The following is a 26,468-nucleotide window of genomic DNA, read 5'->3' on the forward strand; positions in this document are numbered from 1 at the left end:
GCACAAAGAAAGATGTTGACAGCGCTTGTTGTAAAAATAGCAATTTCGAAGGAACAATATGCTTCAATATATTTCTCCCCAACATGGGCTGTTTTCCAACGGTGCAGCATGTCTTTCACTGAAGGTAAATATCCTGTGTTAAAACAAATGAATAAAACTACAATAGCCTTCCTTTTTTCACAACACAGAAAATGGATCAGGCATTGCCTAAGGACCAGAAATTAAGAATCGCTCTGAAAGCAGAATAGATAATTGCATAGTTATCAATAAAATCTCATATTTCCCCTTCCTTTCCCATGAAATGCCTGATTCCCAGTAGTTACACAGCTTTCCCTCTACTGGCTATACGGCCACTAGAGGGCTTTATCACATGAACATAAACATGTCTGTTTGGGGTATTTAGCTGGAAATGATGATGCTGTCTCACACGGCTGCGACATGCCACCAAACAGTAAAACATACCAATTGGTCGTAAGCTGCCTGCACCGATGTTATATGAGGGTTTTTTATGCTCTCCAGAGTCATGGTTAGGGTCAGCTACTGTCCTCCACGGGGCCACAGGCAATATAGAATTGACTTGGACCTCGCAGATCTGGTGCCCTGTGTGAGGGCTCCACGTAGCAAAAAAACAGTCGAAACTGATTATTTATTTCAGTTTGGCATTGAATCGTCCTCTATTCTTGTTTCCTGTGAGAAACACAGACATTGTCACTTCAAAATGGATAAAATCTTAATCCCTGTTTTCAGTCCTGGACGGGCCACAATAACATTAAAGAGACTTTTTCAGCAGAAGCTGCAGCCACTTGTCACTTGCCGAGACATTCTTGTGCCTCACTGTTGTGTCGGGCAGCATCGCCTGTTGGAGCATAATCCTTTAACTGGCTTTGCATCGCTATCACAACAGCAGAATTTATGATTTCTGTTAAGCCGTTGTCTGTTGCACTAACAGTGACAGCTACAGAGGCAAAAAATCACGTCATTCCAATCCAAGATTCTCAGGGTAAAGAAACGGAATGTGTTTTTTGCATTTCTCACTTCCACTAATAAAGTATCTCTCTCTCTCTATGTAGCAGATTCATTCCCTTCCCTCTATTTCTGCCGCACTCCTTCTTCCTCCTGCCTCTTTCGATTTCACCTCTTCCTCACATTTTTTTTTGTCATCTCTCATTTTCGCCTCTATGCTATGCATGCTCTTGCAGCAGGGTTTGGCCACGAGCTGTTTTGCTGACTCTACATTTGTTCCCTCATAGTTCACCCCTTTGCCCCCCCCCCCGCCGCTACCCTTCCATCTCATCCTCACTCCTTCTCTGCACCCATCCCTCCCTTTCTCTTTCCTGCCTTCAATCCACTGAATTTTCAAACCTCTTTTATTCTGTTCCCCCTCCCTCTGTCTCATCTCTTTTCAGATATTTGCCTTCGAGTGGCCCGCAGTAGCTTCGGTGCTGAGTTGTCCTGCTAAAATTATATGATGTCCTGGATTATTAACACCCTACTACAGGGCAGAGCTGGCCATGCTCCAGAAACCTACAATCCACATTATCCCCACAGCGTTGGGAGGTTACACTTTTACTGGGTATCACCACTGTGCTCAGTCTCGCCTGTGCTGGCTCTGACCCAGACTAATTTATAGACAATATTTCTCAATAGACTTGTTATTCTAGTACAACTGGCCACATAGTTCTGTGTGTCTTAGTATAGTGCCGCACACAGGTCAGTGAGGGAGAGTTTAGCTCCAATTCAGGGGCTGCTCGGACCAAGCCTTTGTAGATCGTGAAGGCCAAACTGAAATGAGATGGTCTGGTCTATGCAGGATTTTCCATTTGCGCCAACAGCTTGTTCCACCCTTACAATTGCATCGTAAGCTACCTCGAGCTGCTCCATCTTTGCCGCCTGCATAGCTACCTCAATTGCATTGTCAACTCCATGCAATGAACCCTGGGATAAGTTGGCTTAAGAAGGATCCACTCGTTGGACCCTATGTTGCATGGGAATGGAAGGTTGCATTTGTTGGCAAAATTCAAAATCAGCCTCCAAAGGATGCGACCCTCAAATTCCTAAGAGGATGTTTACTAGCTTAGTTCCTTGTAATATTTTTATTCTCGAGCAAGAAAGTATTCAAGTGATACTCCAGTAATAGTCATCTCTGATATTCGTATCTTGTATTGTAAAGTGTCATTAAAATCATGCATCTCACATTTTATAGAGAATAGGAAACCACAGGTGGATTCATCAGTTTGCTGTGTCTTTTGGCCCCTAATCAGCCTCCTTCTACCTGCAGACCTTCCCAACACGGCTCATTTTTTACATGACTGTGGATTACCACAAACGTTGAACTGTGCACCTCAGCAAATGGCCACTGTCAAGAATGTCATCTAGATGAAGCTGGGGGACATGGGCTATAATGGATTTAGGTGTGTGTCTCTGTGTGTGTGTGTGTCGTAAGGCTTTCCAAGGTGATTGTGTGGAAGCTGAGGCAGCGACAAATACTCAGCGGCCCCATCGCAGTTTAATTGTTTGCCTGCATAATAAATCAAATGTGTCAAGGGAGATTATTTATACAAGGACCGTGTTGAACAAATGAATCAGTAGTTTGCTCAACTCTAGGATTTTCTTCGCCGTGCGCACTGTAGCTATGTGACATTGCCTGCAGGTTGCACTTGTCTGTTATTTGCTTGCGTTTCAGTATGACAATGCTCGTATGTCCTTTTTTCATGCATGACTCTTGATATTCAGGAAGGAGCATGAATCTCATGGATTCCTGGTGCTCCCTCTGTCATTGATGGATCTGGCGCTGCCTGAATATGTCGGACAGGGGAAGGGGGAAGGAAAACAAATTAACATGAACAAGCCATCGGGCCCGTTTACAGCTGCAATGTGGACATATCTGAAGCTCAGGGGGCAGAGACCTATGTCCGGAGAGCTGTTGTTGCTTGCAGCGTGCACCAGCACCTTGGTGCCATGCTAGTCATTGTTCTTGCTGTTGCTAAGCGACAGCTGTAGACCCGTTTAAAGCACAGTTTTGTTCCAAGTTGAGACGTTTTCAAATTTCATTGACCGATGTGCTGCTTCAGCAAAAAAGATGCCCTACCCTCTTTGTCCAGAGCATGTTTTTTTTCATATAAACCAGGAAAACCATGTCAGCATTGTAAAGAGAGGTCCCTGGCGGACGCACGCGATACGCTTTTATCCCGTCACTGTTGTAAAGCCAGAAAAAAGTAGAACAGTGAACTGACGCATGACTGCCTCGAGAGATGTGTCCAAATGGAGGATTTTGGGCTGAACCGGCGAGGCTGTATGGGGGCTGGAATGTGTCATATAAAGAATATATTAATTGAAACATTAAAAGGTGTTAAGAGCATTTTTATTCCTGTGAAATGATGCACTTAAAAATAAAAAACTGTTAAAACATCATTAAATGTGCAAAGTCAGGGTTGGTGACAAAATGCTTGGTTAGGGAAGGTACGGAGCAAAGTGCTTGGTAATAGCTGAGTGCCGGCCGCGGTGCAGGGGGCTGGATCGTGGCCTGGAGGAATGGAAATGCGGCTCCCTCAGCAGCCTGTAAATGTGAAGCAAACAGCTGCAGGCAGCCGGAGGGAGGGCGGGAGATGGGTGACATGGGAGCGTTCAGGCAGGTTGAGGTCAAATTGGGCTGCAGCATTATGGATGATTTGTAGGATATCACGTCCAAATAGGTGCTGAGTAAGTGTGTGTGATGCGATGGGGGTTTGCAGGAACGGCAAGCCTGTTGTTCATCCATTATTTCCTTGATATACAAGACATTCACCTTTCCTCCTCTCCTCCTCAATTTCTGTCTTCCATTTCTTTAACTACTATCCTTGCAATGCCTTTCTTGTGTTCCCCTTTTCTTTCCGAATTCCGTCGCCATCATTCCTGTCTGTGGGTTCAGCGCAGAGCAGCCTGTGCCCCGTGGCCCCGCCCCGCTCTGTGGCAGGGTGATGTATGAGTGGCTGGCTTTGACGTCACCTCAGGCTGAACGTCATAGCAACCCAGCGCTCCCAGGCTGGCTCTTTTCTGCCGCGTTCTCTGAGTGCCTCTCCCTTCTTCCTTCTCCCCTTTATCTCCCATTAATCACCCCTTTCTCTTTTACTATCTCCCCCCTCTGTTATATCTCCTGTTTCCTCTTCTCCAAATTCATTTCTTTATCTTGTCCATCATTTTTTTTCATTGCTCTGGCTCACGGTCTCTTGACTTCTTTGACCACCCTCTGTCTTGAGCTTTCCTTTTTTTGATTTATTTTTTTGCTTAGAGATGCATCCTCTCCTTCATCTCTTCTATTTATTCCATTCACAGATGTACAAATATACAGATGCATGACATGTTTGAGGTGAGCTGACAGGCAGAAAACCAGCCCCTCTCCCATGTGAAATACAGCCTGTTCCCTATTCAATTACACTTATCAAGATCAGCTCTATTCCTGGACAGGGTTTCATAAAACCTGCCGTCTGTTTCCCACCGTACCCGGCCAGTTCTCTCTATGACAACTTTGCTTTGTCGGATGCCCAGTGACTCACCTTTACGTGTCAGGAGAGTTGCCTGTGGCTTGTACGGAAATAATTTTAAAAAAAAGGAAGAAGCAGTATAAAAGTGAATTATCGGTCATCTTTGACTTCCGGAGCAGCTCGGGAAAATTTCATCGGACTTGACAAGACGTGAGGCTGACCCACTTTCTGCGTTTCGCTCGCCGTCTTCCTGTTTACTTGTCTTGCTGCTATCGCTGCCTGCAGTCAGTCTGTCCACTTTTAGTGTCAGTGCAGCGTGGTGAGTGTGGCGGGACAAAACGTCACATGTGGATCGACCTGAGGGCCCGTGGAGTAACTTTTAGTCAGGTCTGCAGTATATTTTTGTCCCGTAATATATTTTGCAATATGCAAAATCATAGAAAAACTCATTTGTAATCACTTGTCAATTACACTGTGACCATTGATGTGACATCTGTGTTCCCATCGTCTTCTTTCTGTTCCATAAAGCTCCATAGAATTCATAAAACGGCATAAAATTCATCCTCGTCGTCCAAAATGTTTTCCCCCCAAGGAAATATTGTGGTTAACATCCATTCAGTTAATTACATGTAAGCTAATTCACCTTCAATCAAGTATCATAAAAAGAAGATAACCATGTTAATGGTAGGTACTCTCCGTGTCTTCTGCCGTCCCCTGTTATGTAACTCCCATGCAAGATTATATTTTTGTTATTTGTTATTTTATCGTGTCAAAAAGCCAATGATGTGAAAACAACCCACAGAAATTGAAATTGTGTTATTTCCCACTGTGGCGTGAAATTGAGGCAAAGACGCACTGCCAGAGGAAACGTGTATTTTAAAGGAAAACACATTTTGACACAGCAGTGGTAAACCAGTGCCAGGGTTTTTTCAAAAGCAAATGTAAAAGCTTTCATGCACCGGGTAAAGACTGAATTACCATCAGATATGGAGAGCAACATGAGAGGCGATTAAATCAATAACACTGGGCTGTGTGTTTCTTTTAAGATGGAGTCTGGGCTTTTTTCTCGAGCAAAACTTTTTAATAATTATCATTTTTAAACGTCTCATTTGCAAAACATTCGTTTACATCTGTACTGATTAATTATTTGTTTGTAAAAGTTGAACAATAATAGGTATTAATCAGTGACTCATATGTAAAAACTTCAGTAATTAGTTATGTAAATGAACGCATTTAATGACTTTTGCCATATTTTATAATAATTAAACTGTAAATCGCTTCAATGAATGAACAGGAATTGACTCAATCCTTATGTGAACTCCAGAGATAATCCTTCTCACTTGCTTTTATTTATTTGTGAAAAACTTGTCAATTACAAATAAATGAAACTTTTAACATGCATTTCCACATTTTACCTCGGGGGGGCAAAATAATTTGTTCAACAGGGTCAATAGTGTAGTTTATATTAAAATATAATTGAATAAAATTTCCATAAATTCCGCAGAAGGAAATTGCATGTTTCCAATAGATAACACTGACCCAGCCCCAAAGGAAAGATGATATAATTATTTTCATCTTGTGTTTGTATTTTTAGTGATACACCAACTTCTCCACCTCATCCGAGTGCAAAATCCTTTTAATTTCCAGTATTTGCACTGAGATTATTTTTTGCGCAAATTGAAAACGTAAAGTTCTTGTGGTCGAACGCGGTGTTATGAATGTGGCTGTGGTTTTCTTTGGACTTAAGACAGAGCTTATTCTCCTCACATCGGAGGAATGCCCTCATTTCTATGGTAATTAGAATGGCAACATCCACTTGAAACATATGAACAAATGCCAGTATTTCCCTCTTTGATGGTGTGAATTGTATTTTGCCCAGTTGTTTGGTTTTTTTGTGTCGATGTGTGTGTGCGCGCTTCATGATTATATGCTTGTGGGATGGCCGCCTGTCTTCAGAAGAGGGAGGCAATATGAGCAGTTTAAAAAGCACAACCTTAAATCCTTTCCTCTCTCCTTCTGAGGCCCTGGGAGATTAGGTTGCCAGGCAACGTTGGGAAAGAGTTTTCAATTAAGTCACTTTGAGTCGGATGGAATGCGCTGTCACCGGGCCCAAAGCTCAGCTGACTAACACCACACACTGCTGCACATATGATAGTTATATATGAAAAGGATGCTCCGAAACTTTCTGTGAAGAGATGGAGCCATATCAGTGTTTCCCGTTTATCATCTAGAGCGTGGCGGCCCGTCATTTTCTAATTAGTCCCACCACAGTTTCATAACGAAGCAAAATCAGTTTCACACACTTCACATAATAACACATGAGATCTCTAACTTTGGTGAGTGAAGTGCAACTTGCAGCAACTTGGTTGCCCCGTGCACGCGTAGACTATTGCGCTACTTTAGGTGCGTGCTGTGGTCCGTAACGTTTTTACCATTCACGCAGGCTGTCAGATCTCATAGCTCTTGCTGCAGTTGTGGCATGCGATGCAGTTCTTTGTCCCCGTCTTTCGGAATCTGTTGCATGTGTGAGTGACCTTCGTACCTTTGCACCAACGTTACAATTGTGGATTGAAATAATTCTGTGGGAAACACTGATCAGATGATGGTTACTCTCCTGAACAACCAGCACAGATTTATTAGAAAAACTGCAGGATTTTGTGAGTTGATGACGTAAATCCTACGCCTTCGTAGACCATGTCGACTTTTCCTGCCCTTAACCCTCCATCATTAGCTATGTTGAGCCATTGCACTTACTTGTCTTTGGCTGGGGGTCGAGATCCTGGGATAATTGCCCGAGAAGGATCCGCCCATTGAATCTTAAGTTGCTTGGGAATGGAGGGACTGATCCATGGGAATGGAACAGCCTGGTTGTGTTGCTGTGACATAAAACAGTCTTCAAGGATGTGGACTTTGGTTTGGACACAGCTGCAATGTCTAAGAATAACATCAAGCATTAGCAAAACAGTTTGTTGCTTTGCTAGAGACTTACTAGTAAATGCAACATTACTGTATTTAACCGGTCTCTTTCTCTGAAGAGTTTACAGGTTCTCTCTCTGTTCTGCGTGGGTTTTCTCTGGGTACCTTCTCCGGCTTCCTTGCACAATCCAAAGACGTGCAGATCAGGGTCAGGTTAATTGGAGACTTTATGACAGTTGGTGTATAATGTAAGTGGCTGTTTGTCTCCGATGTTGCCCTGTGATACTCTGGCGACATGTCCAGGCTGAACCCTGCCTCCCGCCCAATGTCAGCTGGGATTAGCTAGAGGCTAGAGGTGGGAGTCTTGTGTTTTGGCAAACAGCAATGACACAAGCACCATTTTCTCTCTCAATCACTTCCCCTTTCTGAGTTTAGAAACATAATTAAAGCTTTTAGATGTAGCATACAGTACATTATGATCCCCATTGAATAAGCTGATCTAAGCTTGCTCAGTGTCCTTCACAAGACTTTGGCCAGCAGCAGTATCCTGGAGGAGGGCGGGCGTACTAGGTCAAGTGAGAGTACTGGGTCAGCACTGGGGTCCTCCGTCCTCCATCCGCTCGCTGGCACAGGGATTTGCTGCGTTGCCTCTCTCTTAAAGTCAGAGAACCTTTTGTTTTCCAGTGTATGATGCTTCAGTGCACCAGTGACCTCTTACTCGGTATGTTTCAATTTATTTGAGACGACGCTGCTGAGACCTGCAAACATCAATATTCTTCGGTGAACTTCCTCTACATGTTTGTGAGGAATTTCTGCTGTTTATTTTGAGAAATGTGTCTTGTGTGTGATATTTTATGAACTCATAATGACGTGTGTGTGAATGCAGAACAAAAAATACAAAAATGAGCCTCTGGCTTTTTTAATTCTCTCCCTGTCTCTCTCTCGCAGGTCAAGGAGTTGATTTTAGCTTTCTAGGAATTTCCCAAGCTTATTCGCTTCTTCCTCCTCTCCCCTTTCACAAATCCAATAGTAATGACGTGTATATTGAACACTAGTTATTTTCAAGTGGTCAGCTCGGGTTTATGTGTTCAGGCATCGTTGACCCATGTGCTTTGGTTACTGTGGTAACACTTGAGGCATACGTGACGCACTGTTGCAGCGTGGAAGCAGATCAGTGAGCTGCAGGCTACATGAGGACGGTGCATCCTTTCAATGTTCCCGCTGGAGAAATGACTGGTTCACAGCTTCTCAGGCACAACTAACAATGTCAGATATGGATGAAGCTGATGCTCATAGAGCGAATTAAAGGGAAATGATCCTCTATTGGTGTCCAGGATACAGCTGCACTGGAGATGCTGATCATCATCGACTCTGTGTTGGTGTTGTTAATTCCCCCAGACAGTTTACCAGCTGAAATCCGGGGTTAGGGTTAGGGTTAGGGATTAGGGTTATTCCTTTAATTGAGTGTCCAGAACGTTGAGGGCAAAGGTTAATCCACCTGATGAGTTGAGGGGCAGGTTTTGCAGGCAGAACAGAGACTACTGTAATATTCTGATAGCTGATTGGAAGAAAACCAGCATGTCCTTTGAGAAGATGATGGTTTAAGATCGACCCAAAGCTCTTTGTGTTGAAGCTGAAGGTTGGATTTACAGCCATGAGTCTCTCAGACTGAGGTTCAGGGCTTCAATATCACATGTAGCACCTCCAAAGTAATTTACAGAACAAATGAGATATTCACCATTGTTAGATTTTTGATAACAGGCATCTGAAAGAATGCAGAACCAGTTTTCACCGTCCTTTCAGCTCTGTTCCAGGCTCCACTGACTCCCGAGGGAAATATCTGGCTCTCTGTAAAGGCTCCAGTGTGTTCACCAGCTGGTCGCCAAGTGTGTGTGTCTGATGTTTGGGACTGGGCAGAAAGTGTACAGCGTATTTTTTTGTTTTTTTTACCCCTCTTTTTGAAAACAGATGAAAATGATGCTGATGAGACTGGTGAGAGTGAATCCAGACCAACACACTGAGCTGAAATATGCAAAAAAGCTGCTGAGTCAGGCGATATTTCCCTCAGCCAAGGAGGTGATGTTTTCATCAGCAGGATTGCTCAAAAACTACTGAACCAATTCCCATGATACCTCTTGGAGGGGGGTGGGGCATGACCCACAGAAAGAAAGTATTACATTTTGGAGCAGATCTTGGCATTTTTTTCACTTCGTCATCGTGAGATTGAGCAAGATATGTACTCTCTGAGTGCTCGTCTTCCAAAGATATTTTTTCAGACATTTTGCTTTTATGGACGGGACAGGAATGGGAACGGCACGCTGCAAAGGGGCCAGGACAAAACTGGAACCTGTGGATGTTTGCAAACCTCCCGTATTGGGGCTGTGCTTAAGCTGTCATGATCAATATTCTTACTGTTACGTATTGGGACGAATCTAGAAAACTTGGGCACTCTGATGGGGGGGCCGCCCTCTCCGATTTCCCCTGTAATTCTCTGGAGGTCGTTTCCTACCAAGACAAGAAGAATATCGATTGTAACACCTTGATGTCGAATATGAAATAAAAGCCAGGAAATGAGATTGGGACCCAGTAAGGGGAGAACAAAGGCATATAAAACAGTTTTCTTCAGTTTCAAGGTAAAATGAACGTATAGAAGGACGTGTGGCTGCAGAGAAACGAGCTCTGTGTGGTGCAGACTGTCTTTATCCACTGGGCGGTCACAGCACACCTCCAGGAATGGTTACACACATTACAGCTTACTAAATTACACAGTGTGTTTTCTGTGGGGCTGATGGAGCAGTCTGCGCCGCGGGGAGAGTAGGAGGACTCGACGTTGACGTCTGAATTAGATCTTGGGGGGGAGGGCTCTGCTTGTTTCTTGTTGCTTCCATCATCATTACCCACAGTTTGATGGGGTTTCTTTCTGCGTGGATGTAAATGCAGAAGTTCATCCTGATCAATCTGTATTCATAAGGAGCTGCATGTCTCAAATTGTGTTTCAGTTGGAAAGCACTGTGGGCGATTTACAGTACCTGGTCACGTGCAGGAACACACACCACCTCGTGCCCTTATACACACACACACACACACACTTATACACACTCACATATACACTAATTATGAGTAATAGTGTCGCCCCTGGGGTGTTATACCTCTATGTGCCCCCTGTATGAAAAACTGTCACCCCCCACCTCAGTCCTGGGAGTCACGGGGGGGAATGAATGGATATAATCAGTAAGCTCACCTATTCACTCTTTCCCGGAAGAGGAGCTCATTATTCTCTGTCGCTCCTTCCTCCTTTCCTTTTTCCTCTCCTTCCTTTTTTTTTCTCGACCAACCTCCATCCTCCGGCCTGTTCCCTCCGTCTTCTTCATCTTCTTTCAGAGTTATCGATCTCTCTGCAATCTCTCGTTCTTTTGTCTAACATGCCACTTTCTCCTGGATAACAGCCGTATTCCCGAGTCATTATGAACACTTGAATTGCACACACTGTTTGGTAATTGGCCCCAGTGTGCCTACAATTTGAAGAACCTATTCTCAAAAATGCTTAAAACTGCAGGGCCCATGAGGAAAGTCAATTCGAGTTATATAGTGTCAAATCAGAATAGAAGTTATCTCATGTAGACCCATACAGCAAAGGGCAGACACATGGTGACTGTGGCAAGAGAAAACCCGACAGGCTGGGTTGACATAACGAGTTGTTGCATAATTACAATATTTTCATCCAATCGTGCTTTCAGGAAAGAAATGGGATGTACGGGGCATGCTGGGGTTTCTGAAAGGGCACATTGCTGCAATGTGAAGAGCCTCCCTTGTTGTTGGTGATGAATATCTTCAAGCTCTGCCGGTAGACCATAAATATGTCACCGTGGATATTCCATTTTCCTTCCCAGTAGGTAACCAGCTAACAGATGTCACGACCTTTGAATCGGGTGTAGCGAGGAGCAAATGACCTTACAATGCTGAGGCGCTTTTTCCTGTGCACCATATTTGCCAAAAAAAGAAAAGACATGTGGTGGAGTTGTAATAACTGGGCTACACAAACACAAAGGCACTGCTGGTCCTGGTGATACATTCCCTGTGTGTTACAATATGGTCCTTGACAGAGAACCTTTCAGTTTTGGCCGTCCAGGTGTGGAGTGTTACTGTCAGCACGAGAGCGGAGCTGCCGTCATCCAGCTGCAGTTTCTCATCAATGAGGTAAGTTTAAAAAACATAAAATTCTCTCATTGCTCACTTTCTCCAGTGATATGTCTGCTCTCACCAGTGAATAGCGCTGTGTTACAAAGACGGGTAACTCCAGGGGTAATGGTGTTTTTTTTAAAAAGTTCTTATTCTGCTCTAGTGTTCCACTTTAGTCTGTAGAAGGACCTGCGGGCTGATTCATGGATGTTCATCCCTGGTAATCGCATTTCCACCCGTAAAATGTGCAAAAAAAATGGTTCCTACTGTGTGTGCCGTTGGAAGTGAGGCTGGATGAATGATCTCAGTGGATGTGTGAAATAGCTCAGCTGCCTTATCTGCTCATCTCTCTCCTCTCGTTCCATGTTTAACACAGAGAGCCGTCGCTGCCGAAACGGTCATTTGACCAAATTCCCCTGGATTCAGTAGAGCTGGGTAGTGGTTCTTAGTAGTTTGTGAGTACAGAGGACCACTGTCTTCTTAGCATTAAGATTTTAAGACTGTACTGAGGACTGAAAGTTGGCGCTGACAGTCCGCTATGTGCTAATTTTAGACATGTCATTGCTGCTTGTATTAAAACATAAAATATTGATGCTTCAGGAGACGTGATGACCAGGAGTCTGGTCTCATGCTTCTGGTGAATCGTGATGTTACATGGCATCACGATTTGCCCCCCCCACCATCTGCATAATGCACGCCTAGTGGCTAATCCGACACGCCCCCTAACAAAGCCCCAGGTAAAGCGAGAGCAGAGGCCGACATTTACCACACGCACTGGAAGTGGTTGACCAATCACAACAGAGAGGGCCAGCTGACCAATCAGAGAAGACTGGGCTTTATCAGGAGGGAGGGACTTAAAGAGACAGGAGCCAAAACCAAGTGTTTGAGACAGAGGCTGAAAAGAGGAACTGCAGCAAGGAACAGTCTGAGGAAAGTGATGTGTTATCTGAACATTAGACCAGGAAAACCTTTACAAGTTAAAACCCAAATAAAAATGATCAACCCAAATGTCTCCTTTACATTTCATTAAATGAAAATGTAAAAATTCTGTATTACTCAAACCAAGAAACCTGTTCTCAATGTATTTCTGACATTTTTTAGTCAGATGTTCTCTTTGTAAAACAAAGACTGAATAATGACAATTCATTCATATCCAGTATATAAACAAACTATTATTGCTATTATCAAGGACTTTACACGAGGAATACATTAAAATAAGCTGTGGTCATAGTGTAACACATATGTGGAAACCAATAACTCAACCAGCCTTTATTGCACAACTGATAGATTCCGATAAAATACGCACTTCTCTTCCTGTCGCATTGTCAAGTGTTGAGTGACAAGCTGGAAACTTGTATTGAATACAGACAGCACTTTCTGATTTATATGGAAAGAGCAGAGCAGAGTTTGACTACTTTTTTCTGACTAACTTTATATGTATGAGAAATTCAGCATTTCATGGTCAGTCGTGTGTGTGTGTGTGTGTGTGTGTGTGTGTGTGTGTGTGTGTGTGTGTGTGTGTGTGTGTGTGTGTGTGTGTGTGTGTGTGTGTGTGTGTGTGTGTGTGTGTGTGTGTGTGTGTGTGTGTGTGTGTGTGTGTGTGTGTTAGTGACTGTGACTCAGCAGCTCAAACATACCCTGAGGGAGAGGGAGAAGGTTTTTAGTGCCTCCTACATGCACACATACACTCATATACATCTAATGAATCATCATCGCGACCTGGGAGGAAGCTGCCTGATTTAAAATCCGCTTCCAGAGAGTGATGTCTGACTCATGCACGTCAGAAACAAAATGTGCGGTCTGTGGATATGCGTGTGGACATCTCTGTCGTTAGTGCCTGCATGTATTACAATTATAATACATTTGTTTTTGTTTTATTATAATCTTTAATCTTGAATATCAGATTAAACATCTCCTCTGTTATGACAGGGAGCACTGGTGAGTGCTCTGGCCGATGACAGCGTCCACCTGTGGAACCTGAGGCAGAAGAGACCGGCCATCCTTCACTCCCTTAAGTTCAACAGAGAGAGGTACACACACACACACACACACACACACACACACACACACACACACACACACACACACACACACACACACACACACTAAAGTGCAAATGATGCGGAAGCCTTCAGAGGCGATGTGTCCATCTTGCTGCCACTCTCCCTTTTCTTTCTCTCTCTCAGTTTGTCCTCTCCCTCCTCAATTAGGCTGTCACACTCGCTCTGGTGCAACATGAACCGCGGCTCTCGGAGCAGGGGGCAGTGTCACAGTTTGCCGCCTGTGTGTGAATGTTAGATTTTTTTGCCGACTGCCACGCTGTATGCAAGCAGACGGCGTTTCGTTTGGCGAATGTGTCCGTGCGCCTGCAGGACTGTGCACAGGGCAAAGGAAGGAGAAAAAGTGCCTGATGCTCTCTCTCTCTCTCTCTCTCCGTCCGTTTCTCTCTCCGTTTCTCTCTCTGTCTGCTGCCCTCCAACTAAACACTCATTCTTTTGGGTCACCCGCTCTGCCTCTGAGGCTTCCCCTACACTGGGCCACAGGTGTGAACCCACCCGAGCACCTGAAGCTCTTCACCAGCAGGATATTACACACAGACGCACAAACTATAAACAAGCAATTAATATCCGCAGCTGCCCACACACACACTCACAGGGAACATAAATACACACACGCTTCCGGATGGTGACCGAGTCTGTAGCCCATTTTTATTTTCAGGAACCATTTTACCGGTGATTTTATACGTTTGAGTTAATTAAGTACTTACACACCATGTATTATTACTACTAATGTTTAAAAGCACATCATAACGTTTTTAGATTAATTCCCGTCCTTTGAAGAAACCACTAGGCTCTCTTGACTTCAGTATGCTGAAGATGATTAACCTTCAGAGTGTCCAAACAAGCTTGTGATGAATTTCTCCTCAGCTTTAACACTTTGCTGCCTTGAGTAGCGTTAGTGTCTCATCAATATCACTAAAGTACATTATGCCTGCAGGGTCATTTTTTTAATTTCTTCTTGGTGATGAACGAATTGATGTTTGGCTGACAAACTATCAACGTTATTTTACAAGCACGCGCATCTACACGTGCGCAGGATATATAATCTTTCTTCCTTTCAATAACTTAGCAGTCAACTCTCAAATTATATTTTGACTGTCCTTGAAGTCCCCAACGCTGAGTTAATAACTGCTCCGTCTTTCAGTATTAACATGATGATAACAGAATTTTGCAATAAGTCAGCAAGGTTGCAAAATGTTAATCATCGCATAGTTAAAAACATGCAAAACAGCCAGGAAAGCTTGTGATGCATTCTTTCCAATATCAAATGAAGATGAACAAAAATGCTAAATCACTTCACCTCTGGGAAGTCGCCTTCCAATGTCTCCTCCAATCACAAATGCAGTGATTACCCATCAGACGCAATCATATCACTGGCCACTGCTCCGTCATCGTGAAAAGTAGTTCACGGGTTAAACGTCACGGCTGATGATTTGTGACAACGCTGATGTGATGGACAGGTGGCCAGCAGCGACTTTCAGGGCGGGTTGTGTTCTTACGGAGGCGCTTGACCGCCTCTGACATTTAGAAAGCACCGCCGTCCAACGCAGCGACCCTGAGACACAGCATCTGAAGAGGAGCCGAGCGAGGGGGCGACAAGACGGGGCGGAGATGCTGCAAAGCCACTACAGACATTAGGGAGAGGAGAAGAAAGTAATGGCAGCAAGTGGAAGAAGCAGAAAATGATGCTTGTTAGGTAAAATAGATAAAGAAGGAAAAAATAGAAACTGAAAAGTTGAGAGGACGGAGAAGGACGATCAGTTGTAAGTCTACTCTTCAATCCCTGGTTAAAAATTCACGAGGACGAATTCAGCCTTTCGCTCCTCATCCATACATAATATGTACAGACTGGACGATTAGAGGAGAAGATACTGACACTTAAGAAATAATGTTCGGCCACTTACAGCGGTTTTTACCTGAGGGCTTTGCTGTCTCACATAGTACCAGTCTCTGCTTAGTCACGTAAGCAGTCAAAGCACAGGAGCGGTGTCGTGCTGTGCTGATCCGAGAAGTGAACGTGATAAAGTTTCAGTTTGAACGTAGCGACTTAACTTCACACGATGATGTTGACGGGCTTCAAACTTTGATGAAGTGCATCAAGACCTGGCCACCTTAGGGGCTTAGGAACTAGAATGACACTCAGTGGAGGTTTGAGCAGTTCCACACATTATTGTCTTGCTCCTGAAGTAGAGATATCAAAGAAAAAAGGGAGGTGGTCTGATTCCCTCAATGATATATTTGTCTTAAGAAATAGTTGAGGGAAGTCCTACATTGAACATGCCAAACACATGGAAGTTTGCATTAACTTTGTGTGTGACTAATTTGAGTCCACACCTCTTTCATCTGACTCGGAATTGCTCCAGTTTTTGCTTCTAATGAATTTATTTGGGCTGTTAACGATGATGTGGCTTTGCTGATTCAGTTGTGTAGAAGAAATCCTACCCAGCAACAGACCTCTCAGTCTTTACCCCTTTATTCAAGCAGAGAATATGAAAAGATTTATATATTGTTTGCAGATCAACACTTTGTGAAACACAACTGCTTCAAAGTTAACGGGACCATCAGGGTTTTGTTGGGCTCTTTTCTTTTCAACCTTCTTATCACACAGTTCAGCAAAGTGTCTTGCACTCTGATAAGCTTCTAAGATCTCCGCTGGCTCCGAACGCGGCAAATATCGCTTATCTCAGCTTTTTTTGTTTTTAATTAAATATGCGCCCAGCTCTTGTTGTCCCGATCAAGACTTTTTAATACAGTTGTCAAAAGAAAAACCCATGAGGTTGCATTTCCAAGTGGCTTTGAGAAGATCATAGTTCAAGGTTAACAATCGCTGTAGAAGGAGTAGTGGAGATTTTAAGACCAACAGGATTGAAACTGACAGATTTGTAAAAACCTCTAAGGGTCTGTTTCGTCGAGCACCACCTTTGCTGCTTTGTTTCTCCCCTCTCGCTGACTGTTTGTTTCAAAGCTTGACTTTAACTTGTCAGGGTGAAGAGGACAGGGCAGCCATTTCCTGCATCAACAAAAGCACAGTCACCCAACCAGAACTGCAGCGACAGCTTCCTAACCGGGTGCAACAGAATACAAAGATACAACAGCCTGGCACAAGCCAAATGAAGCGCTCGTGTTTAAACTGACCCAAATACTTCAAGGTACATTATTAACCACAGAGTTTGTTTTTGTTATCACATAGATTTAGATCTTTTGCGTCACGTTGGCGTCTGTGTGGTCGAGCATTGAGACTTGAATCATGGGTAAACAGCTTCCAGTCTTCCAAAATAAAGCTACACTTGAATCATGCTATTCAACACATTAGGCTACTGCTCATTTGTTTGATCCGTACATGATAAACAATGCAAACATGACAATTTGTTAATTTACAGCTGGGAGGGTCACAGCTACACAAGAGATTGGACCCTCAAGCAGTCCAAAACTGGCAAACACATTCAATTATGAACAGGCAGAGACCCAACAACCAAACAAACCAAAGAGAAATACTCCATGTGGTGATTTTAAAACAATCTTAGGACATATGTAACAACTGTTGAACTCAATGTTCAGAAGATTCACACGTTCAAGGTCGTGAAAACCACATGAGGTCCCGTCTTCGTGTGGACTCTTCTCGTAAAAACTGTAAACACGCCTACTAGCAATTTAGTAGCACTTAAAAGGCACTTACTTATAGCACTTTGTAGTTTGGCTTTCTTGAAGAAATTGTACTTTCTTGATTCTTGTTATTCTGGGTTTGTACCCTTGTGGTTGAATGCACTTATTGTAAGTCGCTTTGGATAAAAGCGTCAGCTAAATGAAATGTAATGTAATGTAACATAAGTGCGCTGACTAGTGGTAGCGGGTGGTATTGATTTTCTCATCTTACCATTAGCCAGAAATTGATTAAGTGTACTTAAACAATTTTTTAAAACCTCTTCCATACATTGTGTTTGGGTGACATTCACATGGATAAAGCTCTCTTGCTAACAGCATCTTTCTTGAAGCCAGCTAGCATCAGAAAAGATTAGATTAGCAATTTAATTATAAAAGCACTTTCACTGTTGACAAGGACGAAACAAAAAAAAAGAAGGTATAATGTCAGCACAGGCCCAAAATGCTGCCAAAAATTCCTCCAGTAGCTTTTACATTTTCATACATTTATTCTCTAAATAAATAAATAATTCACCCTTTAAAGTCTGCCCATCATCAGGACCCGTTCCAAACTCCTCCGCACAGATCCCCACCTTCCCCACCTTCTTTCTCCCCCCCCCCCACTGCTGAGAATCATCGTTTGATGGGTGAAAGCAGCGTGGCGGAAAGCCCTCCCAGCGTCAGCATCCATTCACATCAGATCACAGGCTCTAGGAGAGAGGAGAGAAGGGAGGAGAGGAGGAGTTGAGACAGACTGGGCCTCAGCCAGAGAGCGGTGAGTCAGTCTGTGGGCTGGAGTGTGGGGATGCAGCGAGCGCAAAAAAGAAATCCTGTCGAGTCATTCTGGCGTAGGATGCTCTCGTCACCTCCCGGCCTCACAGGAATGCACTGCAGATTCGGATGCTATCGTCAATGCAGGGTGATATGATGGGAGATAATAGGTGGGGGGGGGGGGCCTAGGTCACACCTAAACCCACCACTCACACAAATGTGTCTTGATCTTTTGAAGGAGATTTTGTTTATCGGAGCAATAACTGTTTGTTCTTGATATATTTGGTTTGAGTTGCTTTTATCTCTCTGTCTCTGGAACGACTCAGTCACGTCATGCTGATAATCAAACAACATAAATCTCAGGTTTCGCTTAAGTATTTTTGAAGACGGCACAAAAAAGCTAAAAATATCTTCTCAGTACTTTGTCGTCGTTGGTACTGCATCAAGCACACGACTGAAAATGGTTGATAAAAATGAATTATTCAGCAGAGCGGAGTTTACGCTGAGATATTTCACTGAGTAAGGTTACTTCAGGACTGTTAGGATTATAACCCCCCCAGAATCTTTTATTTTTTTATTTCTGTCTCCCTTTTTTCTTCTACTTGACCTTCTAACTGTAACAATGCATATATTAAAAGAACTGTGGGGGTGAACCAACGTCTACATTGGTGTAATTAATGATAAAGGCACATACTTTAATTCATTTTTGGAGGCGCACCCCTGTCTGTGTAGCAGGGGGGGTGAAAGTCCTTGAGAGTGTGTGTGTGTGTGTGTGTGTGTGTGTGTGTGTGTGTGTGTGTGTGTGTGTGTGTGTGTGTGTGTGTGTGTGTGTGTGTGTGTGTGTGTGTGTGTGTGTGTGTGTGTGTGTGTGTGTGTGTGTGTGTGTGTGATCAGATTAGATTCCTCTTCACTGAGACCCTGTAGGTAGATTGGGGTCTCTGTTCTCTCAGATGGATGTTGGATGGAACTTTTTTGCTGTTGGTGCCTGATCATCATTGAGTTCTTTATATTGTCTTCATCTAAATATTTGCTGAAAGGCATATGTTCTCTTAATAAATGCAAAATATCTGTGTGTTCAGATTATTTGAGATGAGCAGCTAAAATCGTAGAGGACCAAAATAGGCTGCTTTGATTATTATACAGAAAATGACAGCTGTTATAATTTGAGGCGCTGCAGGGAGCTGGGTCTAAATTAAGTTCCTGGGAAGTAGTTTCCCTTTCGAATGACCGAAGCAGAAAGTCCCTAAAAGGAGTCTGTGTCGATAAAGATCCTTCAGAAATTAACCCTAATTCTCACTTAATTTGTACGATCAATAAATGTTTTAATTGGGAATTTATGGTCTCAATCGCTAGTTCCAAGTCTTCTAAAGTACGGCATGATGTAAATTATGGTCCCATTTACATCTGAGCATGGATACGTGTGATTGACAGCTAGTACTGTCCAATGGGTGCAGGTCGCAAGTGTAGGCGTACTGCCCTCCTCCAAATATGGTTACTTCTGGTTTAAAAAAAAACAAGATGGCGCTGAAAAAATGCAAAACTTTGAGGCTTCAAAACTGCAATTTGGATGACATCATGCTGGGTTGCCAATTGTTCATAATCAATATGATACAATATTCTGATAATTCTACATGATATTAAAACGATTCATGTTATATTATGTCTGTGATTATTGTTTTTGCTGACACGCCTTTATTAAAGGACCCAAATCATCTTTTTAACACCACATTATTATGAAGTCAGCCAGTGAAGTGGTCGGTGCATTGCTGAAGGGCGAATTACAAAAAATCTGTTCAGTGAAGGAACCTACCACAAGATAAAAGCAGTTTGGATCAAAGTTTTCAAATTGATGATTTTCTTATTACAAGCAGGTTCATTGTGGCAATAATTCTCTTTGATGGGAACATCACAGAAAACCCTGTTTTACAAACGGCGATTTTGTAAAGTTTCCCCTCTCTCCCCAATTAATTTGCAGTGAACTGTGCTCTCATGCAACTATAGCCCAAAGTGCAGATAGCCTCAGCGTGTTGTGTGTGGCAGGCATCTGTCATTTCCGAGGCAATGTGTTTGGCCCTGAGCCTGCAAGCTGGCAGCTGCCTTTGTGTGTCGTGACCACTTGAAGCTGGAGATTTCACCAGGAGACTCGTGCGTGCACAACAAGTGTGAACTCGGCGAAACGCACGGAAGTACACAAACACTTGTATTTGCATGCACACGAACACACACACCAAAGAGACACACACACACACACACACACACACACACACACACACACACACACACACACTCTCACAAACTGCGAGCAAATTTGTATAATTATGCTCCCGACACTGCCTCTCAGTTGGCCCTCAAATACTGACTCTCTGAACACTTAATCATCGAGCTTGCATGTGCACACGTTCGCCGATCACACATATATGCAACGTACATTTACATACAATGCATATATAACTACACTAATTCATATCTGCAGCTAAGAAGCACGAACGCAAATATACAGTACACACGCACATTACAAAATCACATCCATGAAAACTAGCACATGAACACACTCCAGCCTCATATACATAGACAAGGCACATCTGTTTGTGCAGATGGAAAAAGGACATTAAATCCAGTCGACAGTCTGCCTACTGGATATGAGGACGCCACAAGTTGTCATGAAAAGTCATGTTGCTCTTAGTCATCTTGCCTGGGTAAGTGAGTCTGTAGTGCGAGTGTGTACTCAACTGGCCATGTTTCAGTGAGTCGGCTCATGCGACACTGTCTTCAAATGAAACATGGTCAGAAACAGCTAATTAGCACCAGCAAATACATTTTCTCTCCTGGTTGAGATTTGAAAAACACGTGGGTGAATCTGAAAATCCAGGCAAATTAATAGTGTATAGAATAAAAAAAAACCTTGTTGTTCTTAGATGAGATAGAAATGTGCAACTCGTAAAACTCCCATATTTGATCAGGCCAGGTCGGGTTACTCCTGTATGTTGTGTCTTTTCGTACGTTTGGACTGTGGATGAGATTTATGTTAAGTAGCCCAGCAACTCTGCTCAGAAATATGAATATATTCATGTGTTAGAGCGGAGCAGCCGGACAGAGAGGGAAGGTGTGTGTGTGTGTGTGTGTGTGTGTGTGTGTGTGTGTGTGTGTGTGTGTGTGTGTGTGTGTGTGTGTGTGTGTGTGTGTGTGTGTGTGTGTGTGTGTGTGTGTGTGTGTGTGTGTGTGTGTGTGTGTGTGTGTTACTCTCAACACAGCCCTGCAGCAAAAGTGTGGGAGCGACAGAGAGCGGGAGATACAAGCTCTGTGAGCATTAAAACACAGGACTTAAGGTCAATGCAAGGACATGTTTGCTCCAGTTTGTGTTTAAAGTACTGATACGTCTGTAACCCTCTCCTCTACAACATACACCACATCTGGACACCACTGACTTTGTCAAATGTTCAAGAGGAAACACAATTTTTGTCCTGATTACATTTACATCCTCAATTTGTTCTTCCAGCAGAGGAAAAGTCACATTTTTATATTTTAAAAATCAAAAAACCAAATGCCTGTTACATTTAGTTCATTCCATATTTTTTGGTAAAAGATAATGAGACTCATCTTGTGCTTCTAGTCAGAGTTTCTTAACAATTTGAACAAAAACCATTTAGTAAATGTAGCCCTTAATCATCAAATATTAACCATGCTGTAGTTTCCTGGAGAGGATCTTGTGAAAGGAACAGCAACTTGTGTCAAGACACCATTAAATCTTATTTTTTGACATATCTACTTAGTCCCTCTTTGACAGCCGTTATTACATTCAAATATTAAACGTGTTGTGCTGAGTGATTCCATTTCTGAATGTGAGTTAATCTGCGGGGTAAAAACACTCCAGTGTGTCGTTCCTATGAATAATGGACAAAGAAGAAAGTGCTGTAAAAAGAAATGGTTACAGATTCATTTCCCTCTTCCTACTTAGGTGGGTTTTCCCAGCTGATGAAACATGGGGGGGCCTCGTCTTAAAGGCGCAGGGCCACTGGCGTCCACAGGTGTAGCTCAAACCGCCGCGCAGAATCCAAAAAGGATCACCGGCGGAGCTGGACGACCTTGAAATATTAGCGAGCTGGATTACCAAGGTTGTACATTATTATTCCTTAGATGGATCGGAGGTGGAATGGAAAGATGGATGAAGGAACAGAATGATGAAAAAGGGATGAGAAGATGAATGGATGGCTGCAGTTAAGGAGGGAAGGGTTTATAACCTCTCATTAAGCCTAAGTCTGATGGATGGATGAAAGGAGGAGGTTAGGGGGTTGACGATGAAAACAGGAGAATTTTGGGTGTCTCTGGCCTCATGTATCCTGTAGGTCTGCAGACAAGGAGCTGAATGAATGACTCAAATCTCTTTGGTTGCCGCTGCTTTGACCCGGCGGAGTGGTAAATGATCCTCTCGAAGTTTTTCATAATTTATTTCTCCTATTAGGTCGTCGGGTGATTTTCTCAACCGGAGTCTGTCTCTCTCGGTTGTCTGTAACCCGTTTGTCCAAAACTGTCGCTCACTAACGCTTGTCTCTTCTCCGTCTCTCTCCGCAGAATAACTTACTGCCACCTGCCCTTCCAGAGCAAGTGGCTGTACATCGGCACGGAACGAGGGAACATCCACATCGTCAACGTGGAGTCCTTTACCCTCTCAGGCTATGTTATCATGTGGAACAAAGCCATCGAACTGTAAGTGTCGCCGCCCGCCCACATCTTCACCTCAAACTTTCTTCCTCAGTTGCTTTTTCTCGTTGGCGTGATTTTGCGAGATTTTTGCCCCCATGCAAGGGGGTCGGTGTGCAAAGTAAACCGCTGATGCCCTGATCAATTATTGAACTCCGTATGAATCCAACTCATATTGCCTATACTGCAACACCGATCCCTGGGTCTATTGATTCACCTTGCAGCCCTTAAGTGAGGCGAGGGATGTTTGTGCAATCAGCGTTTTTTGCCTTCGAAAAGGTTATTGTAGTTTAAATGTAATGAGATGAGAAAGAATCATTAGTCAGTCTATCATTTCCAGGCACAGTATCCGACTTCAGGTAGTGAGCGACCTGTCTCCTCGCTGTTTCAATGGATCTGTCAGTTTGACAGGCTCCATTTTGGTTCCCTGCTGTAGCGACTTAAATTATTCACTGGAGCGTTTTGCTTCTTGCCATCCCCTCATCCCCCTCTCCCTGTGTGTGTGTGTGTGTGTGTGTGTGTGTGTGTGTGTGTGTGTGTGTGTGTGTGTGTGTGTGTGTGTGTGTGTGTGTGTGTGTGTGTGTGTGTGTGTGTGTGTGTGTGTGTGTTCAGAGAGAGGGATAAGAGGAGGAGGGATGGAGAGGAGGGGGGGGGGGGGTTGAAACAGGTGTCTGCCGAGATCAGTGTATGGCACACACAGACGTCTCGTCTCGTCGACAGGGCTGCAGGGAAGGAAAGTCGAGAGTGAGCGGTGGGAGAGAGGGAGGAAGAGAAGGAGGAGGAGAAGGGGAGTATGACAGAGAGGAGTGGGTCGGATGAGACGGTGCTTTTTCCGCCTTGGGAAAAGGACATGCAGAGAGGATGTGTGATGGAGGAGAGGAACAGAGCGGTGACAGAAGGATAAATGCAGGTAACAGAGGGCAGAGCGGGAGACGGTTTGGGGAAGGAAGGAGACGTGCAGATGAGTGTAGGACGAAGAGAGAGGTTTCCAATTAAAGAAAAAAAGAGGGCAGAGGAGGAAGGTAAGCAGTGATAATGATGAGATGGAGGATAGATAAGATCAGAAGGTCGATACTGAGGTTCTTCCTGACAAGGACGAGCAATAACTTTTACTTTTTTTGGTGTAATTCTAATCTCTCCTTTTTTTCTCCTTCGCCTTTACAGTACGTTTCTCTCCTTTTTAAAGTGTTTTTAACCACGACCACCCACACGTTGTTCCAACATATCCAAAGGTTAGAAAAGTTAGAAAAAAGTGAAAAAAGCAAACTTCTACCATCGGGTTATAGGAACATCTGGTGCATTCAAAAACACTGGGAATAATAAATTAATTGGCAGACGCATCTTGAATTAATGGACCGCATCTTTGCACCGATGCAGCAGTAAGATGTAGCTCTCTTACACCAAAATTAGTAGGTAAAAGCAGGTTTTTTAAACGACGATTACCCACTAAAAAAGGGGAATGACTCCTTTCCTATTGCCAGTAGAGAAGTAATCTTGTTAGATTGTCACAAATGAACCAGAAACCAAGAAGCTCTCACACCTGAGTGACTGGTTGTATCCAGGCCAGTTGCAGACAAAAGCCGTCAGTGGGAATCACACTTTAACTTGTCTACTTTCTGCTCTGATGACAAATCCCCTTTGGCCACATCAGCCTGGACGTTGCTAAAAAGCAGCCTTATCTAAAACGCTGGAGTTTTCCTCGGAATTAGAAATTGAACATTGTGCCACTTTCGCATCAAACTAAAGGTCAGACAGTCTGTAAGTGGGACTTTAAACAGCCTCCGTCCTCTAAACATTCAGCGTGTTGCCTGTCCGAGATAATAAAAGTCAAAATTTCCATTTATATTTGCAATAATCCAGTGACATGCACTTTCAAAACAATAAAGGATACCAGTTATATTTTTTTATGGCTAATGTTACTTTCGTACAACATTGACCTGCACATTCACCCTCTGCCTTTCTCACCCTCCCAATATTTTCTGTTTTGTGACGCTGCTTTCAGACATGCACTGAACTCCTGACGTTCTCCTGAAATTATCTGGAGGGGCTGTTTGTGAGAGCAGAAATCAGTCAGAGGGTCCTAGTTAAAACTCAGGACGCTGTCCGAATGAGGCTATGGATATTGTCTGGGCAAGTGGATGTTTCAAACACGTGGCAGATGCAAAACGTCCCAAAACAATACAATGAAAAAGAGGTGTCATACATGTAGAAGACGCCATTGATAGAGGATGTCCTTTAGATTCCAGAGATTTTGGCGACAATGGGCCGGCGCCATTGAAAAACACGTGATTTCCGCAGTGATCTACCCATGAGCCACCCCTCACCTGATTGTTCCGGACCTTTTCCTGTTGTGAATGTGTCTGAGCTGGAGAATCGCTCTGCTGCTTTCTTCATACGTGAAAGAGAAAGTCTGTATAATTCATGTCTGGAAACGGCTTTACAGATACATCTGCTCCTCTCTTTGCTCTCTCGTCAGTTCCTGCAGGCCACCCATAACAATAATTACTCTCTGTAGAAACGCGCCCATCATCTGTCCTCACATCGTGCTCTGCCACCCCTAACAGCTTTGTTAAGCCACCACAACTTTCTTTGACACGACGTTGTTTCCATCCAAACCGTAGCTCTGCACAATTAGTCTGAGGAAATGAGGTTCCGCCTCAATCGCTCGCGCGGCCATTCTGTGCAATATTATTATGTTTTGAAGACGGCGGCGGTTCCAGGGGTTTGTTGCAGATGCTCTCAGTTTGCATGTCTGTGTGTGAGTGTATGAGAGGGTCTCTGTGGTTTGATGCAGATCAGAGAGGTGTGGGGTTGCTCTCTTGTTCTCCTGTGCCAGCTGTGAAGGGTCAGGAGGGTGCCGACCCTTCCTCCGCCATTGTTCTCCTCTAACGCCTGCTTGTCATCTTGTCTGCTTGTCAGGTGAAGCTAGCACTCGTTATAAATTCACAGCAATAAGAGCTGTACCGATTAGTCGGGCGACAGAAAATGTATCCGTAAAAAATGATTTATTTTTATCAAGCGCAACAGTGGGTTGCTTTTTCTCAAATGAATGAACCCATTGCAGGAATTCTCATTAGTACTATTGTCAGCTCCATACTGTAAAGTGCGAGTGAAAGCATTATTTGAAGACTGTACCTAAAGCCCTGCCAGCTACACCTCTCCTCTGTTGCGATTGTTGTAATGAAGCTAGGATGTGGCGAGCTCGGGGGTCATCTTCCCTCGGGCCCTGCTATTTGGAGACGAGCTGCAGAAGCCGTGCCAGTGGCCCCGGGCCTGCCCTGGCCTGGCCAATTGCTCTGTGTGTGTGTGACTCACACCTCTGTTCCCTCTCACTGTACTGAAAAGACTCACACACACATCCTGCAGTAATTACATGGCACTAAAGTTCACTCAGTGCTGTACACATTAAGGGCACTGCAGCAGGGCCACATGTAAATCTGCCTGTGTTTACATGATTGTCGGCATGTATGCAGGGTTCCGTATATGCATGTTAATGTGTGTGTGTAGCTGGCAGCATGTGTTTGGTTGCGTCTTTGTGTGCGTTTTGATTTGATGCAGCTTGATGGTCACTGGGTACAGAGAGGCGAGGAGGAAGTGGGACAGGAGTGGTGAAATGTTAACGGCTCACTATGACACATAGTTCATGTGAATACGTGCGCCCAGAGGCCTCTCCTGTTCTGACCTCTTTCATGTTCTCCCGCTCTCCCACTCAGGACCCTGAAGCTACTGTAAATACTTTGTTTGC

General features: G+C 43.8%; 1 protein-coding gene across 6 annotated transcripts in view; it reads left to right on the plus strand.

Moving 5' to 3' along the window:
• The window catches only part of stxbp5a (syntaxin binding protein 5a (tomosyn)), an 88,836-nt gene that overhangs the window by 21,729 nt on the left and 40,639 nt on the right, over window positions 1-26,468 (plus strand). For all 6 annotated transcript variants that reach the window (XM_034579265.1, XM_034579266.1, XM_034579267.1 and 3 more), the window contains exons 4-6: window positions 11,492-11,573; window positions 13,485-13,585; window positions 22,595-22,729. In XM_034579265.1, the coding sequence (XP_034435156.1) occupies window positions 11,492-11,573; window positions 13,485-13,585; window positions 22,595-22,729 (318 nt within the window). The remainder of the gene's footprint in view (window positions 1-11,491; window positions 11,574-13,484; window positions 13,586-22,594; window positions 22,730-26,468) is intronic.

This window comes from Hippoglossus hippoglossus, chromosome 24 (genome assembly GCF_009819705.1).
Source record: "Hippoglossus hippoglossus isolate fHipHip1 chromosome 24, fHipHip1.pri, whole genome shotgun sequence".
NCBI lineage: Eukaryota > Metazoa > Chordata > Actinopteri > Pleuronectiformes > Pleuronectidae > Hippoglossus > Hippoglossus hippoglossus.